This window comes from Coptis chinensis, chromosome 7 (genome assembly GCF_015680905.1).
Source record: "Coptis chinensis isolate HL-2020 chromosome 7, ASM1568090v1, whole genome shotgun sequence".
Lineage (NCBI taxonomy): Eukaryota > Viridiplantae > Streptophyta > Magnoliopsida > Ranunculales > Ranunculaceae > Coptis > Coptis chinensis.
In genome coordinates this window covers 6,291,826-6,310,273 of record NC_141462.1, presented here as the reverse complement: position 1 = coordinate 6,310,273, position 18,448 = coordinate 6,291,826, and the positions used below count along the sequence as shown (strand labels likewise).

Genomic DNA, 18,448 nt, shown 5'->3' with positions numbered 1-18,448 from the left:
TTTGGTATCCCCGCTGAGTTAATATCAGACAATGGAAAGCAATTTGATGCAGAAGAAATACACAGGCTTTGTGCTAGTCTCTATATTTAGCACAATTTTTCTGCACCCTATCACCCCCAAGCAAATGGGCAGGCCGAAGCGACAAATAAATCCATCTTAGCAATCCTCAAACGTCGACTCGAACAGGCTAAAGGCAAGTGGACAAGGGAGTTACCAGCCGTTCTATGGGCGTATAGAACAACTCCAAAGCGCTCGACAGGAATGTCACCATTTAACCTGGCGTATGGAGCAGAAGCGGTATTACCCACGGAAATTTTTGCTGGGACGACCCGCACCGCTGCCTTAAATGATGGCCATAATGACGAATTAGTAGCTCATTCAAAGGCTAATCTAGATGAAGTGCGCGAGGAAAGTCTTGCTCGTCTCCTCCATTACCAAGCCGCAATGAAGAAGCAATATGACAAGAAGCTTCGCTTGAAAGTTTTTCATCCAGGCGACTGGGTCTTGTGTAGACAATCAAAGATCATCGATGCAGGGAAGCTAGGCGAAAACTGGGAAGGACCTCTTATCATTGACCGTACTGCCTCTAAGGGCGCATATTTCCTTCGCACAATTTCGGGAACCCCTCTCCCGAAACCATGGAATGCGCTCCATCTTAGGCATTTTTATCGTTAAATTGGTTTCCCATTAGTACAAATGGGTAGCTTGAGTGACAGCTCCTTAATGCATGTCCACGAGACAAACTAGCTATGTTGTTTCAAATTTCAAATCATCAATAAAATTCCATTCTTCCATAGTTGACTTCTTTACTTCCATTCAGCAAGGCATGCATAGTGTACATAAATTCCTCAAAAGCAATGTACAGCAAAGCACTCTAGTTCAGTCACCACCACCTTAGTTTAGGTGAGGTTGGTATTTAACCTACACAAATTCAAAGTCGTGGAGTTTGCGTTTGCAAAACCTTACTCCACGCATCAAAAAGTCGTGGAGTTTGCGTTTGCAAAACCTTACTCCACGCATCAAAAAGTCGTGGAGTTTGCGTTTGCAAAACCTTACTCCACGCATCAAAAAGTCGTGGAGTTTGCGTTTGCAAAACCTTACTCCACGCATCAAAAAGTCGTGGAGTTTGCGTTTGCAAAACCTTACTCCACACATCAAAAAGTCGTGGAGTTGGCGTTTGCAAAACCTTACTCCACGCATCAAAAAGTCATGGAGTTTGCGTTTGCAAAACCTTACTCCACGCATCAAAAAGTCGTGGAGTTTGCGTTTGCAAAACCTTACTCCACGCATCAAAAAGTCCTGGAGTTTGTGTTTGCAAAACCTTACTCCACGCATCACAAAGTCGTGGAGTTTGCGTCTGCAACACCTTACTCCACACATCAAGAAGTCACGGGGATTGCATATGCAATATCTTGACCCACGCACCAGAAAATCGTGGGGTTAGCATTTACAATACCTTACCCCACTCATCACAAATCACATAGCAATCAAGCGGGAATGACTATATAAATGCAAACTGGTTTATCGTGTCTATCAACAAAATGAAATTTATGTTTCCCAAAATTTTACATTATCACCTAGGTGTTCTTCATTATAAAAGAGGTTGTGCACGCATCGACACTTAATTCAAAGCATTCCAAATCCAATAAACAAACAGGCCATACTGGCTAGCAAATTAAAGAAGCTACACGCTGCAACCTCAAATCACATTCATCTGAGCAGCCTTAGGTAGTCAAACACCAGGAGTGGCCTAAATTTCCTTTTTCCTATTGTCTTTTCAAAAAAGATGATCTGATTCAAGCTACTTTCTTACTAGTTATCAAAAAAGATGATTTGATAACTACCCAAATCACGTTAAACAGAACTTTCTTTCTAGTATATTGTGAGATTCTGAATGTCTATATGTGGGTTTTCCAAACTTACAAAGTACAATTTCTTCCGCTTTGTTTTTTCTCTGAATTACAAGTTTCATTTTCCTACCGACTCTCCATTACCATGGGTGTATTTCCTACTCTACTCTCCAAAATTGAAATTCAATCGATCAGCAAAATTGTCCCCGCTCTACTTTCCACAATCCCCTTGCCAATACCAAGTTGCAATTATCTAGAACAGAGCACAAATAAATAGAAGTCAGTTTCATCCAATACTACCAAAGGCCAAAAGGGGCAATGAGTTGATTCATGACAACAATTCATTTTGCATTATAGAGAACTTACTGTGGCCCAATGACAGACTTCAACAAGCGTTTCCATGTGCTGGTCTCTCCACTGTGTGCACACTCTATCCTTCACGGGTTTTTCAATTGCAGGCTCCATTTCATGTACCAATGTCATAGACTCTGAGAGTCGGTTGAGAGGGTTGACTAGTGCAATCACTTCATTCCTTTGCAACCGTAACTGAAGGGTAAACTGTACATGTTAGAAAACCAATCTTCTACTACAAACAAATATCAAAAAAGAATAATGAGTTTTACAATTGTTGCCATCTCTCTTCATAATCTACATAATAGAGCATGCATTTGGATTGTCATCACTGAACATGCTGGTGTAGGGATCATCTTGCCTGCTTACAGTGCCAGTGGTAGTGATCTCAATATTTCTGACATAACCAGGAGGTGCTCTCTTGCCATAAGCTTGAGCAGTGTAAGGATGGGCAACAAGGTTGTAAGGGACATAGGGCCAAATTTCAGCCTTTTTCCCTGTTGATTTAGCCTTCTTCAAGACCTTGTTTGCTTCAACGTAACCACTTACTATCACTTTCTGTTGTTTCCTGTTTATATCCACAGATTTAACACCTAACAAAAAAGAATGTAATGTCAAAACATTAATTTCTTCAGCATGAAGCAGTAATAACAAAAACAGTACGTACTAATGAACTAGAAAAGGTTCAAGATAAATACCACTCATGGATGACAGCAGAGCTTTTCTGACTTTAAGCTCGCATCCATCACAGTCCATCCTCACTTTCAGCTCCACAGTTTGAAATGTCTTCTTCTTGTGTGTGTGGCCACTGCTCATTAAATCAGAAAAATATTCCAAAGTACCTTCAATTCCCATTGTGTTTTCTTGTTTTCCCTGAAGAGATGAATATATTTCAATCGATCTAAAGCTGCTTCCTTGGCATCCTCAAAGCTAAATACGTTTTCGAGCCTGAAAATGTGAAGCGTTCTGTGAACGTTCACCAATGTGCTGCAACTCAGTTATGTGACATCCATTCTCTTTACCAAAGACAAAGGCAGGTAGTGTTTGTAACTCAGTTAAATCTCCAAGTCCCGGTGGCATTGAAACCATTAGAGATGCTACATCGGCTTCTAGATGTCGTAAGTTTATAAGTTTCCTTACGCATTTGGGTAAACTTACAAGCTTGAAACAATTTCTGAGTTTCAGAGTTTGCATTTGGAAAGGCTACACAGTGAGTTAGGCAATGCCTGTATATGAGTCCTGTTAAAGTATTCTAGCAGAAACAAAGTAGCTGCAATTAGTTGTAAAATTGGGGTGAAGTAATGATCATTTGCACTCTGAGAAGTGTTATTTCGTCCTCTCCCTAGCAAATCTTCGCAGATGGAGGAGCTTCCTACCAAATCTTTTCACACCCAGTACTAACTTTGGATACTCGAGAGAGTGCATGGTTGGGCATATGGCCATCGGTCATTCCTAAATTATACAGTAAGACTAATATTCGTTCACAAGAAATGCACAGTCATTTGCAACAAGAATACAGAGTTTATGGCGCAACATAAGTATCTTATTCATCTAACATTCCACTTTACATCCAAACAAAAAAGACAAAGAAAAACGAAGTGCAAAAAAAAAAAATAAAATAAAATAAAATAAAAAAAAATAATTCCAACCTATCTAACCACTATCTAGTAGACGATCGCAAGAACTATGTATGTTACGCCAAATCGCCATATTTTAAGGCGAAGTATCATAACCATCCCCCAATTCCATAGCACCCTCGCCTACTCCATCTTCAAGCCCAAGGTCTTCTATGGCATCCTCAAAGGCACTTGGGAGCAATATCCCGCAAACCTCTTTCCTCGGGCAGGTCTGGTACAACGAAGTATAATGCTGCAAGGCGCCATTCATAACATCTCGCGCTCGACTTATCACGTCAACGTACTTCTTGGACACAGCCTCAAGCTGAGCTTTCTCAAGCAGCGGCAATGAGAGTTTAAGAGTTAGTTCAGATAGTGTCTTCTTCTCCTCACGCAGCTCTCTCATAGCCTTCTTACATTCCTTATCTTTCCCTTTTATCGCCTGCACCATCTCCTCCTTTTCACATGACAAGGCTGCCACCACCTCTCTCAAAAAGCATCGTTTCCATCCGGGCTCTAGCACTCTCAAGCCTTCACTTCCTCTTGCTCTTTTCAGTACTAAATCCGCGTCGGGTCCCGGCATTGCATGTTTTTCTTTCTCTAACACCGCCATCAGCTTAGCTTAAACTTTCCATGGCCTACAAAAGCGAGAGATATATACATATATATACAAGTTGAATACGATTTCAAAAGGCCATGCTAAGTAATATAGAGAGGCAACATGTATAATGGGATTACTTTTTGCAACGCCTCGCGATCCCAAGGATACACAGTTCAAGTTTCCTCTACCTCTTTCGTATTCTTTGGATCCTAATTCGGGTAGTAAAAGTTGGTCATGCATATACTCCTCGACCATTTCAGCAGAAAAATCAATGTCCGCATGAGGCCTTAACGCCTCTATCACCTCGTCATCAAGAAAAACTGCTGAGACAAGTGCTAATGGTTCAACTGAGGTAATATCTCCAACAGGTATGGACACACTCGTCATTTCACGAAAAATTCTTTCGTCCATAGCACCATTGGGGGCGGCTGCCTTTTGCTCTATCTCCATAGACTGAGGTTGTCCCCGGATAATTTCAAAGTCTTTTTTAATTACAAGCATATTACTCCCTGTACCTTCATTATTCAAAGGAACAAGAGGCAGCCAACACCCATCATCTGGAGTACCTTCAGCCCAGGTAATTTCCTTCACACCAACCTCCACACTCTCATTAGCAACTACAGTTTCTGGTCGGCGAGTCCCGTTAAAGTCTTTGTCCGCTTTGCGCTTACTCCGCCTCTCCATTGAAGCGGTAGATTTGGGGAATACTTCAAGAGCTTTCAATCCTTCAACACGGGCATTGGCAGCTTCATCTGTTATTTTTCTCTTCTGCGTTTTCAAGCGAGCTTCTAAAATGGGAGACGCAGTTACAAGGGACCTCTGCTCATTGTCACGCTGCTCATCACCAGCTTGTCGAGCTTCTAACATGGTTACTTGTTGTCGGGGAGCCTGTCGTCGCGACCCATATGGACACTTGGGAACATCAAGAGCATGTCCACAACATTTTTCTTCACTGTAATGGCAGCTACGAACCACTTCATTAGGCCATGACAAGTCCCAGATGTTCTCGTCCCTGTCCATGCTAAAGTAAAATCTGAGATGCTCCAAAGCTTGGCTGCTCACGTCAAAGTCCGTGGTACTTGGTCGATCACCTAAAAACAAAAACGTCAGTAACCAGAATATATAGATAATTCACAAGATAGTGATTATGCAGGCGCACCCTTCGTGCTCCATACCTATAATCCTATTCGGGACACGGGTTGCATAAGGGTTCCAATTTCTACGTACTAAGAAACAGTACTTATCCCAGTTTCGGTACCCCTTCGGTAATCCTTTAAACTTCATCTCTGGATACGCCCATTCCACATGAAACATCAAGGACCCATCTTCTTTCTGTATAGCGTTGAGGCCGTACCAAGAGCAAGATAATTCATCGCCCGAAGGACACCGTATATTTCGCCAAAGTCGTGCCCTCGCGAAGACCAACCATAACGACATAGACACTTGAATCGGTGGAATGCGCCACACAGATAGAACTCGAGACACCTCCTTGTTAAGAGGTATCATCAACCCATACTCCAGCTGTGCAAAAGTCACCACTAATTCCCCCTCCTTCACCAGGTGTCCTTTGTCATATTTCGAAAGCTGCTCAATGCCGAAGTTCTTCAAGCGGAACATGCTTGTGAGTTCATCGGAGGTTGTACTACGAGCAATTTTGTTAGTTGGCAAGGCGGTACGCTCTATCCATCAGCGTTGCAACGTCTCGCCAGCGAAACTCGTCATCGTCCACCGCGTATTGCCACCAACTTTAGCCTTCATCTCACCACCGTTTTCTTTCCCATTCACCATATCGCCCTGAGATATATGAAACCTTAAATACTTGGAACGGGTAGCACTTAATATTCAAAGAGTACAAAATAACATTACCTTCTTATAGGCAAGTAACCACGATTCGATTTCCCAATTCAAAGATCGGTAGAGTCTTTTTTCTATTTTTATGAATATCTCTTTCTATATCAAAAGGCCAAAGCTTGCAAGTACCCACATCTCAACTCTATGTTTGCAAACCCCAACCGATCCTTGTCACGCCTTCTTTTTCCGGTCACAATTGTTTTAGATTCATTCCTTCTTAGTTAAACAAACGCTTATCAAACTTATTAGTGTGAGGCACATGTTCCCTAATTTGATTTGCCGTCATCTTTATTTCCATGGGTCCAATTAGCAAGCATATGCCATCATTTACTAAATTACCCTTACTAATGTAATTTATTGCACATAGTCAAATTCACTGAGTTTACTGGATCCGAGTTACCCGCTAGGTCAGTCGATCTCACGATTACAAAGCATTCTAAGTTAAGTTAACCTTAACTAAGTTATTCGCATGGCATCGCAGAAATTTCGATCACACTGTTTCATTCTTTTATAGCAATATGATGTCTATTATTCGCCGCAAAGAACGAATTTCATCCGGCAAAGAGGGGGCGGTGTATGTACCACTGTACTGGTACCCCTACGAACTACCATCATTGGGTACCACTATAAGAGCCGGCCACTAATGAGGCGGGCTTGCTTGCCCCCGCTACTGGGGCAGTCCCGCTTGTCTACTAATGTGGCATTCGGGCATGCCCTCTATTGAAGCAATGACACTGCCCACTAATATAACACCCAAGTTATATATAGCAGGTCCGGAGATATGTCAAGAGATTTTTTCCATATGAAGCTTTAGGAAAGATTTCATACAAAGAGGGAAATATCTCGTCAAATAAGGAAAGGGTATTTTTAGCAATAAGATTCCTATAAATACCCAACAATCATTTCAAACAAAGAAGGACGTGCATTTTTTGAGACTTGATTCCAGAGAACAATTTGGATACGTAGGCAGCCATTGGTGGTACAGTCTCTTTCACTCTCTATCAACCTCTCCAACAAGATCATTGGTGTGTTTGTGTGAGTCATCACCCAAACATCACCCTTCTGCAAAACCATATACAATCATATATTTAAAGATATATCATTAACCAACATATTACCATAATTATAGTATTTAAGGCTTTCTTTGCGTGTCCCTAAAATCACGTCGTATCTATGTCTTACCTAGTTTCCCTGGCTACCACAATCACTACCCAGCGCCGAATATGTACATCCACATGCCTCCCCTCACATAATGAACCACTCCGTGCGTAGCTACCCTGTGCGGGATGCCGCACACCAGGTAACCCTCACACGAAAGCCATTATGTAAGTACTGCCACTATTCGGCATAAAATATCGCGTGTCTCGTTCTAAATTTTGCGAACGGAATAATCAAGCCACTATTCGGCTACGCCATAATGGCCATTCAGATTCACTAAAACGCCCGAAAGGCCAATCAAACACTTATGCCCGAAGGGCCATTCAGATTTACTGAAACGCCAGAAGGGTCAATCATATCACATACGCCCATCACAAGGGCCAAATCACATGAGTTGTAGTAGCTAGGTTCTAGGATTTTCGTTACGTAATTTATTCAAGTGTCATACATTTATATCTCATAATAATTTCACTATATCATGTGCAAATACCTTATTGCACTAAGCCACAATATTTAGAAATATCTCAATATATCTCATAACCACTTTCATTATTTTACGTGCCAATATATTATTGCACTAAGCCACAATCCCGTGGGAAATATTCACAAATACTCTACTACCCATAGTACAAAATATCAGGATATGGGTATTTATCGATACTCAATTTCTGGATATGTATCGTGGATATATCCCTCTCTTTGGAGATATTTGACATTGTTTCACATGCAAATATCGTGGATATATCCAAAATATCGACAAATATCGTGGATATTGTGGATATTTCTTGATATATCATGATACATTATTTATATTTATTTAAAATATAATGGTAAATATTAAATAAAATTGTTATATACACAAAATATTGTTAAATATCTCCAAATATCGCAATATATCCCCAAATATCACAAATATCGTAAATATCGTCAAAATATCACTGATATTTGCAGTCGTATATATCTCTTAACATATCGTGATATTTATATATCTTTTTCTGAAATCTAGATAGATATCCCCAAATATCGCGATATATCGGGATATTTTGTACCATGCTACTACCTCCTAGTAGCATCTCACAAATAAAATAATTGAGCGTTTATACATTTATTTCTCCAAAACTATTGCATTTAATATATATATCCCAATATATTTTATAATATCACAATTGATTCAAACATATCGCATAACATTTTTATAGCGTTTTAGAAATATTATATCTCCTAAAGTTTCTATCTCGTTACGTGTCAAAATATACACAATATCAACGTCAAATCTTTCTTAGATAATGACAACCAAATTTATACAAGCTTCCACATCATTTTAGCCTTTGATTTGTGTATACAATTTACAACGTAAAATGTAGCACAATTAAACAGTCAAAAGTACGTCAAAGAGCCAAACCCAACAGTCACCAGTTCGGCATTCATCCAAACAGGTCCTAACGCAAACTTGTAGGTAAAACACTTCAACCCATGGTCCTAATCCAACTAACCAAAATAAAGACCAAAACCGGGCCCCGAAACCAAGACCCAAAAGTCTAAACCCTTAAAGACTCACCTTGACCCATTTTAAGTCAAATGGGTCGGTCCAGAATAAAAATAGAAACTGGCCCCAACCAAGAAGAAATGAACTGGCCCAACACAACTTAAAATGAAATGGCCTAAAGAATACTAATTGAAAATGGTCCAAAACTTAATCTAAAACTGAAATAAGAACCGGCCCAACTAACAAACTAATAGAACTGGCCCAAACCAAACTGATTTAGTTCTGGCCCAACTAACAAAACCAAAAGGCTTTGACTTTGTGTTTAAAACTTAATTGTATAAACTTTTTTACGTAATGCAAGGAAATAAAAAAAGGGTTATTTAGGTTTTGGTCCTCCTAAATAATAGGTATTTGGGGTTTGGTCCGCACTAATCGGTTTATTAGCTTTTGGTCCTCCTAAATCCTCTTGACCGGTGAGTCAACCAAAGTCCACCAAGTTGACCGGCTATATTTTCATAATACCCATCATACCCTTGGGTGTGCGAGGCACGTGGGTCAAGAGTCAAATGTTGGTCAAGTTGATCTTATTCGGGACACGTGTCAAGATCTCCACACTTCAAATCAATGATTAGTATGATATATCCGTTGGTAGTTCAAAACCCTAACGGTCAAAACTATTGGTACATACCCTATAAATATTGGTGTTGTTGCTGGCTGGCTATACAAAATCAAAATTTGAAAGAAAGAAGATAAAGAAAGAGAAGAGTATAATGGGTGGAAGTTGTCATCTTGTAGTTGTTGCTGCGCCAAAAGGTAACTGGTTTAAGTTTAATTTTGTCTGTAATGGCGGAAGGGCCAAAACCTAATTAAACATTATTTAGAAGGACCAAGTCTGAAACGAAAGTAATTACAGTGGGACTAAACCTTTAATTTAAATTATGCGGTGTTTGTATATTCTATTGCAGGTTTGCCAATTGTGCTATGAAGAGGGTCACTATGCTTAAGGATGTCAATATCTTGGTATTCACTGCCCTCATGCTTGGTGTTGTGGATTTATGAGAGTCGTTCTAGGTCATATGGAAGAAGGTACTTTACAATCCAAGTACCTCGAGTGTTCTAGAGAAGGTTGTAGTGCTGTGACTTGGTTATACTTTGACAAAAAAGTAGACAACCAAGTATGTAATCTATGCAAGGAAGAATTCCCAGTCTGTGAACGTTGTGGCTTATGCAAGGGCTGCCGTCTTTCAACTATTTGTGAGAAGAGTGAGAAGAGTGAGAAGAGTGGTGAGAATAGTGTGAGATGAGAGAAATTGTTGTTCTATATGTGACAGTTGTGCGAGATGTGCCTGATTAGTGCTATGTTTATCAAGTATTGTACGAAGAAATAATAATTTGGTAAGTAGAACTGCATTACATAGCACTTGTCATAACAACTATATTATTATTAATTGTCATTACATAATGTCATTACAAACTAGCACTCCTAAACCATAGCACTGTCATCCAAAATGGCTCCCCAAAAAACATGACTATCCACAAAATAACAAAAAAAACCATAGCACCAATGCATTCACTGGGTCTGAGTTAAAGACTGACTTAAGCAAGGTGCAACTGCTGAAATTGTTGGGGTACTTGGTGTATCAACACCATCATTAGCACCAAATCCAAGCCAATATTGAAACCGACTATTGTTCCTTTCTCCCCTTGGTGTGCGTCCTCCTATTGCTCCCCTTGTTGCTCTTCCTCCTCTTCTAGCTTGTGGCACTTGGTGTTGATCTGCATCATTCACATGGTTTTGCTGCTGCTGAGGTTGATGCCCTTGTTGCTGCTGCTGAGGTTGATGCCCTTGCTGCTGCTGAGGTTGATGCCCTTGTTGCTGCTGCTGAGGTTGATGCCCTTGCTGTTAAGGTTGATGCCCTTGCTACTGAGGTTGATGCCCAGGTTGATGCCCTTGCTGCTGAGGTTGATGCCCTTGCTGTTGACCATGGCTCTCTTGCTCCATTTCTTTGGCAGAGCCACCCAATATATATAATAGTAGGGAAGACAAAGCAAAGCAAAACAAATATAAAAATTTATAAACAAGTCAGTTGAAACATAATAAAGCCGACATTTTTATTAATAGACAAATACCCTAAACAAAGACAAAGACAGAAGCATGGACCCTAAACAAAGACAAAGACATAAGCATAGACCCTAAACAAAGACAAAAGACAAACACATAAACATAAAGACAACAACAAACACAAAAGTTTGTTTATATATTCTTATTTTTCTTTTTGTTATCCTTTCTCTTATTCTTCAGAGAAATCTGCAAAGCCTTAAAGCTCTCATCACACATTAGTGCTTGCACTACCTCTCTAGTTTGTGCTTGAGTTAAACTGTTACTTCCCTCCTCAGTTTGTGCTTCAGTTGAATTGTCATAAACCTCCCCAGTTAAGTCCACAATGGAATCATCACTTTCCTTCCCAGCATGAGTTGAAGAACCTCCAACACCCCTTCCTGTAAGATACCTCCATTCTTGCAAATATTCTATACATTCAGCATAACTTGCATTACTATGTTGATCAAAATAGGCCATGACAACCTCCCTTTCTTTTTTAGAAAAATTATTATATCCCTTTCGCATTAAACTCCAGATATGTCTAGGATATCTAATACCCCTCCCCTTTTAATTTGGTCAAGAAATAAGTGTAAAAAGAGATGAGTGCGAGAGATCGTTTGTTGTGTGGGAGATGAGTGCAGAGATGTACATGTTGCTTTTATAGCAAAAACATGCAAATAAGAAATTAATAGGGGGTGTTGTACCATTTAAAGCATGACTGAATCACAGTCAAAATATTTAATAATTGAGTTGAAAACACATTTACAATACAAACAAAATTGTACTTGGAAAGTGCAGTATTATTGAATGCAAACAACAGCCAATGTATGTGCTTCAGTCAGTCAATGTGCTCTAGCTAGTCAAAACATAGCATTATTGAATACAAACAAAATGGTTACCTATGTTATTTGGTGGTGTTAGCTAAGCTTGTTTCCCCTCCTTCTTGCTTACAAGTCCTTGTGTTATGTCCTACCTGACCACATCTCCTGCACTTCCTTTTGCCACTTGATTTTTCTTTATCTCTTCCTCTTATTCTTTGTTTCCTTGGTCTTCCAGGATTTCTGTTATTGGGAGGAGGTAATACAACATTTGTAGGTTTAATCTGATCACAAAGAAGACATTGGAATCAAATTAAATGAGAAAGAAATTGGAATCAAATTAATATATATATATATATATATATATATATATAAATATATATATATATATATATATATATATATAGGGTAAAAGGAATTGACCTTGTCCCAATCATCTTGGTTGGCTCTTGGATAGATATAACTCAAGAGGTTGCTCTAAATGACTCCACAGTATAGTAGTGACTGCAATATCTACAAATTAAGTGAAAAAAAAAATCAATAAGTGACAGGAAAGTAAAATTTATAAGTCACAATAAATTAAGTGCCAAAGTAACAACTCACTTGGCCCAACTCTCCCTATTAGGCCTTCTTGGCCTTATAACAGATATAGCATAGACACAAGGTATCCCTGTCATCTGCCACACAATGCATTCACAAGTTAAAAGATTTAAGTCCACAATAAACTTTTTACCATTTTTGGTATTGGTTGACAAGAATTGATTTGGTCCAACCCCTGAAACCTTATACTTATGGTACTTCTTTTCCAACCTTTTAATTACATCTGTTACAGCTGGTACCAAATCACCATCAGTTAGTTCCAAACCTAGTTCTCTTCTATCATGCATAAGTGTCATAACAGTGAGAGTGTACTTATCCACAAACTGAAATAGAGGCTTGTCTCTTATTTTTAGGATCCAAGCATTGAAGGACTCACTAAAATTACTAGTGACAGCATCACACTTTGATGTTAGATCAAAGTATGCCCTAGCCCATGTCCTCTTAGGTTGCTTCTCTAACCATATTTTGGCATTCTTCTCATCATGCTCTAGTGTTTCCATACATATTTCATGTGTACTTATCCTGTAAGCTTTAGCTGCCCCCCAACATAGACTCTCCAAGTAATCTACCTTAAAAACACTTTTAAAGTTCTTGTACATATGTTTAAAGCAAAACCTGTAAAAAAAATAGGGTATGACATGTTAAAAAATAATAAGTATAATTTACAAATGTAATTCAAAATAAACAAGTTAATTTTACCTGTGGTGAGCATATGGGAAGTTATTGCTTACTGCCTCAATGAGACCCTTCTGCCTGTCAGATATGAATGTCAGCTGCCTTGATGGATGCTTGTTCAAGTGAGGCTTCAACAACTCCAACATCTTATGCCAAGTGTATTTATCCTCACCCCTACAAATGAAGATAGCAAGAGGGAAAATACCATTCATAGCATCAAGTCCAATAGCACTAAGACAACATTCTCCATACTTTCCTTTAAGGAAACAACCATCAAGTCCAATGATTGGCCTACACCCATTCACAAACCCATCCAATGATTGCTTGAATGCAACAAAGAAACCCACAAACTCATCTATCTTGAATCCTTATACCATTTGACAATGCTTCCTGGATTCCTTTTCAAAATTTGATTCTTCAATTCTGACACCACCATGTAGCTCTCTTCATAATTACCATTGATTCTCTCTAGCAACAAAACTCTAGTTCTCCAAGCAGTCCAGTAAGATATAAGTACACCATACTCATTATAGATCTCATTATGCAAGTCTCTTTGGTGCAAAAGTTGGATGAGCCCTAGCAAAGTCTTCTAGTTCATTTGCAACCCAAGGAGCTTTGGCTTGCACATTCTTGTTATTCTTATCACCTTCACAGGTATGAGTGGGATTAAATAACCTTAGCTTCAATGTATGCCCATCAACTTTTCTGCTGCAGTTCACAAACCACTTGCATTCAGGGTCCTTACAAACCAACTTATATCTTGTCTTATCATTCTTCTTCTGTTTGAAACTAAACTTCTGAGCAATTGCCATGTCTTTCATAAACTTCCTACACTCCAAAATAGTTCTCCAGGTCATACCTTTTGTAAGGCTGAAGTTTGTTGTACCTAATGCTGGATCTTCAATCCTCTCATTATCTTCAACTTCATACAAGTTTCTAGTAGATTTCACAAACTCATCTATCTGAATATCTACATCCATCTCACCCTCTGACACCAGTTCAAGTTTTGAAATATCATCATCACTAGCTTCTTCCTCATCATAATCCCAGTCCTCATCTTCTTCATCAGATTCTTTCTCACTCACATAACATGTTTCCTGAGTCATATAGGGCCCAACACCATTACTCATATCAAAACATCTATCCTGCTCATCATCAGTGGCATCATCCATGACATCATTATGAAATATATTGCAGCCACCATCATTATCCACTATATCATGTTCAAATGTTATTTCTCTATAAACATCAATTACTTTATCAACATCAACATCATTTGCTCCTATATCATGTGTATCTTCACTTTGACTTTGAAACTCAATCTCTTCTTCAACATGAATTGTTTCATCATCAATATCAATAACATATGCTTCACCAGTTGATTCCAAATGTGGATCCATGGTTGGCTCCACAATATATTCATCTTCACTTTGACTTTCAAAGTCTTTCACATTACACCGTTTCTTCTTATAAGGCTTTCTCTTTCTCTTTGGCTTTTTAGGAATCTCTTTGGTTAAGTCTACATAATCATCTAGAGTTGACTCATTAATTGGCTTAGTCAAGTCAAAAATGTTAACTGGACTTGAGTCAGGTGAGTGCATTAGATTGGAGTCAGGTGAGGACATTGGATTGAACTGAAATGTGTGCATTGGATTGGATTGTGGTGTGAGCATTGGATTGGACTGAGATGAGTGCATTGGATTAGACTGAGGTGTGGGTATTGGATTGGACTGTGGTGTGGGCATTGGATTGGACTGAGGAGTGGGCATTGGATTGGAGTCATGTGTGGGCACTATACCCATGATCCTAGAGTCTTTCTCCCAATTATCAGTGGTCCCCTGCACTATCTGGTGGTCATAAGAAACAAACAAATGGAATCTATAATCACTTTCTACCATAATGTTCTCCCACATCAACATAAGTTGTTGGTCAGTCCCAAGTACACACAAATGCCCTGCTAAGATACACTGGACAGATGACACCTTCTTCCTAGGCACAAACATTTGAACTTTCTTGATAAAATCTATCCAATTTAACTCATCATCTTCTAGAGTTAATATTCTCCTCAATCCAGCAGAGTAGTCAGCCAAACATATCAAACCAGGTGTAACATCCTTCCATAAACCACCCAAATGAACAACAAACTTCCTTTTGCCAAACCACATCACTGATAAAATAACATGAAATCGAAATCGAAATGTCAAACACAATAAATCATGTAAACATTACCATCAAATAATATACCAAATCGTGTAAACAATTATGAAATCGAAATGTCAAACACAAAATCCCTAATTTAAAATAAACAATTACTATGTAGATTATCTAAGTACATGGTCAACATCCAAAAACCCTATTTTTTATTCAATAACATGCAATACCAATAAACAATCAAACATACCTAATTTTTTACTGTTTAGTTTAAAACCTTCTAATATTAATAAAGAATCAAAATATGCAAGCATGCAAAACAACGTTCAAAAAAGTTCATAAAAGCATGCATTCACTGATTAAAGGTACCATACCTAACCAAGCAAGCCAATCAAGCTCCTTTACGCTTGAGAGTGACTATGAGAGGTGAGAGACTGTGTTTGAGAGAGTGATAGAGAGAGAGAGAGAGAGATGAGAGACTGTGTTTGTGATGAGAGGGTTGCTGTTAGAGAAAAAAAGTGGAGGGATTTTAGTTAGTTTCCTGCTTTTCTTCCTAACATATCTTCGAGATTCTGATGATACACGTGTCTCATCAGTTGCCATCAGATTGTGGTGAAGTTGAGTTCGGAATAAGATCAACTTGACCAACATTTGACTCTTGACCCACGTGCCCCGCACACCCAAGGGTATGATGGGTATTATGAAAATACAGACGGTCAACTTGGTGGACTTTGGTTGACTCACCGGTCAAGAGGATTTAGGAGGACCAAAAGCTAATAAACCGATTAGTGCGGACCAAACCCCAAATACCTATTATTTAGGAGGACCAAAACCTAAATAACCCATAAAAAAAAAAGTTCTGGAGTTATTTCAGAAATTAACTGTTGTGTACTTGTGTGTGTTTATGCATGGTGTACATGGTAAGAAGCCCATCTTCATCGGAAATAGCCTCTGAGGCTCTGACTCATCTTTATGTGAGCAGTTGATTTGAATTCTAATCATACTGTGAACCTACAAGTATATTTATGCACTTGCTTATTTGTCGCCTGAAATGTGCGATCTTTGGTATCTCAATGACTATTATGGGTTGAACTGTTGAAGATTCTTTACCTGACAAGATGCAATTACGTTGTTAGTGTAAAGCATATTTCTGGGCTCTAATAATGAAGCTATAGAGCCATTCACGAATTTTTTTGTTTCGTGCTAGTCAACTATACTCTACTTCTCTGACCTGTCTGCCATTATTTAAGCTCATGTCTAGTCCATTAACCATATGATTGGCTTAAATCTACTAATTAACTAATTTTTGTACACAGCCTACCAGACACTAAATGTTCCAAGTTTCAATGTTAGCTTCTTGTTCTAGAATCTATACAAGTGGTAGCTTAAAAATATAACATGAATACGAATGTACATAATTATAGCTAAGTTTTCTCTTTCTTAAGAGTCATTTTGTAGATTTAGCTATAGAAGTTTTTATATAGTTTAAGTTTAGCATGGTTACTTAACATGGTGCCCCAGTTTTGCTCAGCCCTGTGTAATGTTCCATTTATGTCAGACTGGTTTTTGCATTATATAGTTTGTGTTGACATGACTGCAACTTGTTATCGACTTACTGGTTGTTATATCTTTATGCAGTTACAAACATCCAAATTCTTGTATGGCTGTGCTGTAAATGCTTTCGTGCTGAAAGAGAATTGGCTTATGGATTCAATTGTTGCCAATTCTCTAGTACCACCTGAGAAGTAACTTTTTAGTATGTTTTATAACATTAGCGAAGACTCATGCTCCTGTAATGATCAACTATTATTCAAATGATATACATATATTCACCTCAAGGCATGCACCTGACTTCGGCACGCCTTAAAAGATATACAAATAATTCTGAAAATGTTCTATTCGTTCTTTTTTCATGCATTATACCCGTACTTAACGCACATGGTGATATAACTTTTCTTTTATGTTCTTACCAGATACATGATTCTGCCCAACAATAACAGCAAGAAGCATCAGAGAATTGGGCAGCCAGTCCACAGTACTAATCTTACCTACATCTTCGATAAAGTCGGGATCATGCTCCATGGGAAGCACAGCTTTTGCACCAATATGGAAAAAATTATCAAAGTTAGCACATACCAGTCGAATCTCTGCCTCTCCTTTTCGTGTTTTATCTGATACTTCCATTGGTTGTGCAGCATGGAGGTGGTAAGGTATTCAAGACTCTCCAGTGGTTGGTCCACAATCTCAACAACGGAAGGGTCTCTCTGGGAGCTATAGTAATTGAGGATGAGAATGGTGCATGTCGTCACTTAAGGCACTATGCTTTGGAGCAAAAGCTACCTATGATGGTTAGTACTGTATAATGCTATATAATGTTACAACTTACAACTTACAAGTATTTTCACCCCATCTCAGGTGGGGTTCCCCTGAGGAGAAAGCAACTACATCAGTTATCCTCAATAGTCAATATTAGTTTTTATTTTTCTCATTACAAGTGAATCTTTTGTTGCAGCCAGCAAACTGGATCATAGAAAGCTTACTTTTGGGTAAATTAATTCCTCTGGACAAAAATGGCCCCTCCTTTCCTACAGCCAAAAAGAAGATTTCGAAACTCGCTACTACTATGGAATTAAGTCCGGAGATATAATGGTCATTTTCATTTTCCCTTCATCCGGAACATGAGGTATTTGATATGATGGCCTTCAACAGATTCGAATTCCAATTTTCAAGGATGTAAAGTTGTAAACTAAGGCACTCGTTTTGGTGTTTATTGAGTGCATCTCGAATGTAATGTGCATTGTAAGATGGAATGTACACATTCTTGATATTTATACTAGTGCAGAAGGATCGGTAGGCCTTGAAGTTGACTGAAATGTAAAATTAATGTGCGAACAGTGTAACAAATAATGTATTCAAATATACTGTATAATTTGCGCTTTTCAATAAATGTGGGAGTTCAGTCAAAGTAGATTCTGTGTTTTCTTGAGACTAGAGATCTCTTTGCCTCCTTTTTACTACCAGTCATTCCCCAGGAACTTCTAAACATTCATCTGAATGCAAAATGCTTGGATTACTGATTTAGTGGTAGAGGATATTTTTCATACCCTACAAGCGTCGGTCGTCTGTTCACGCACCTGTTAATTCGATGACCCTTTTGGGCATATTGATTAATTGACCCTCAGAAAATAAC

General features: G+C 38.7%; 3 protein-coding genes across 3 annotated transcripts; 1 reads left to right on the top strand and 2 right to left on the bottom strand.

Annotated features, from left to right (window-relative positions):
* Positions 1 to 2,468: 2,468 nt before the first annotated feature.
* LOC147485578 (heavy metal-associated isoprenylated plant protein 23-like) lies at positions 2,469 to 3,082 on the bottom strand. The gene is made up of 2 exons (XM_086571361.1): positions 2,900 to 3,082; positions 2,469 to 2,794 (listed from the first exon to the last, which is right to left on the bottom strand). The coding sequence occupies exons 1-2, from the start codon at positions 3,054 to 3,056 to the stop codon at positions 2,499 to 2,501; spliced, it is 453 nt and encodes a 150-aa protein (XP_086427487.1). The 5' UTR covers positions 3,057 to 3,082; the 3' UTR covers positions 2,469 to 2,498.
* A 7,962-nt stretch (positions 3,083 to 11,044) lies between these two features.
* On the bottom strand, positions 11,045 to 13,543 carry LOC147485577 (uncharacterized). The gene is made up of 8 exons (XM_086573552.1): positions 13,482 to 13,543; positions 13,132 to 13,398; positions 12,615 to 13,047; positions 12,436 to 12,509; positions 12,324 to 12,345; positions 11,993 to 12,116; positions 11,299 to 11,442; positions 11,045 to 11,106 (listed from the first exon to the last, which is right to left on the bottom strand). Exons 1-8 carry the CDS (start codon positions 13,541 to 13,543, stop codon positions 11,045 to 11,047), a joined length of 1,188 nt encoding a protein of 395 aa, XP_086429678.1.
* A 3,256-nt stretch (positions 13,544 to 16,799) lies between these two features.
* On the top strand, positions 16,800 to 18,223 carry LOC147485576 (uncharacterized). Its single transcript, XM_086572716.1, has 4 exons — positions 16,800 to 17,003; positions 17,232 to 17,382; positions 17,454 to 17,606; positions 17,771 to 18,223. Exons 1-4 carry the CDS (start codon positions 16,810 to 16,812, stop codon positions 17,903 to 17,905), a joined length of 633 nt encoding a protein of 210 aa, XP_086428842.1. The 5' UTR covers positions 16,800 to 16,809; the 3' UTR covers positions 17,906 to 18,223.
* The last annotated feature ends 225 nt before the right edge of the window (positions 18,224 to 18,448 follow it).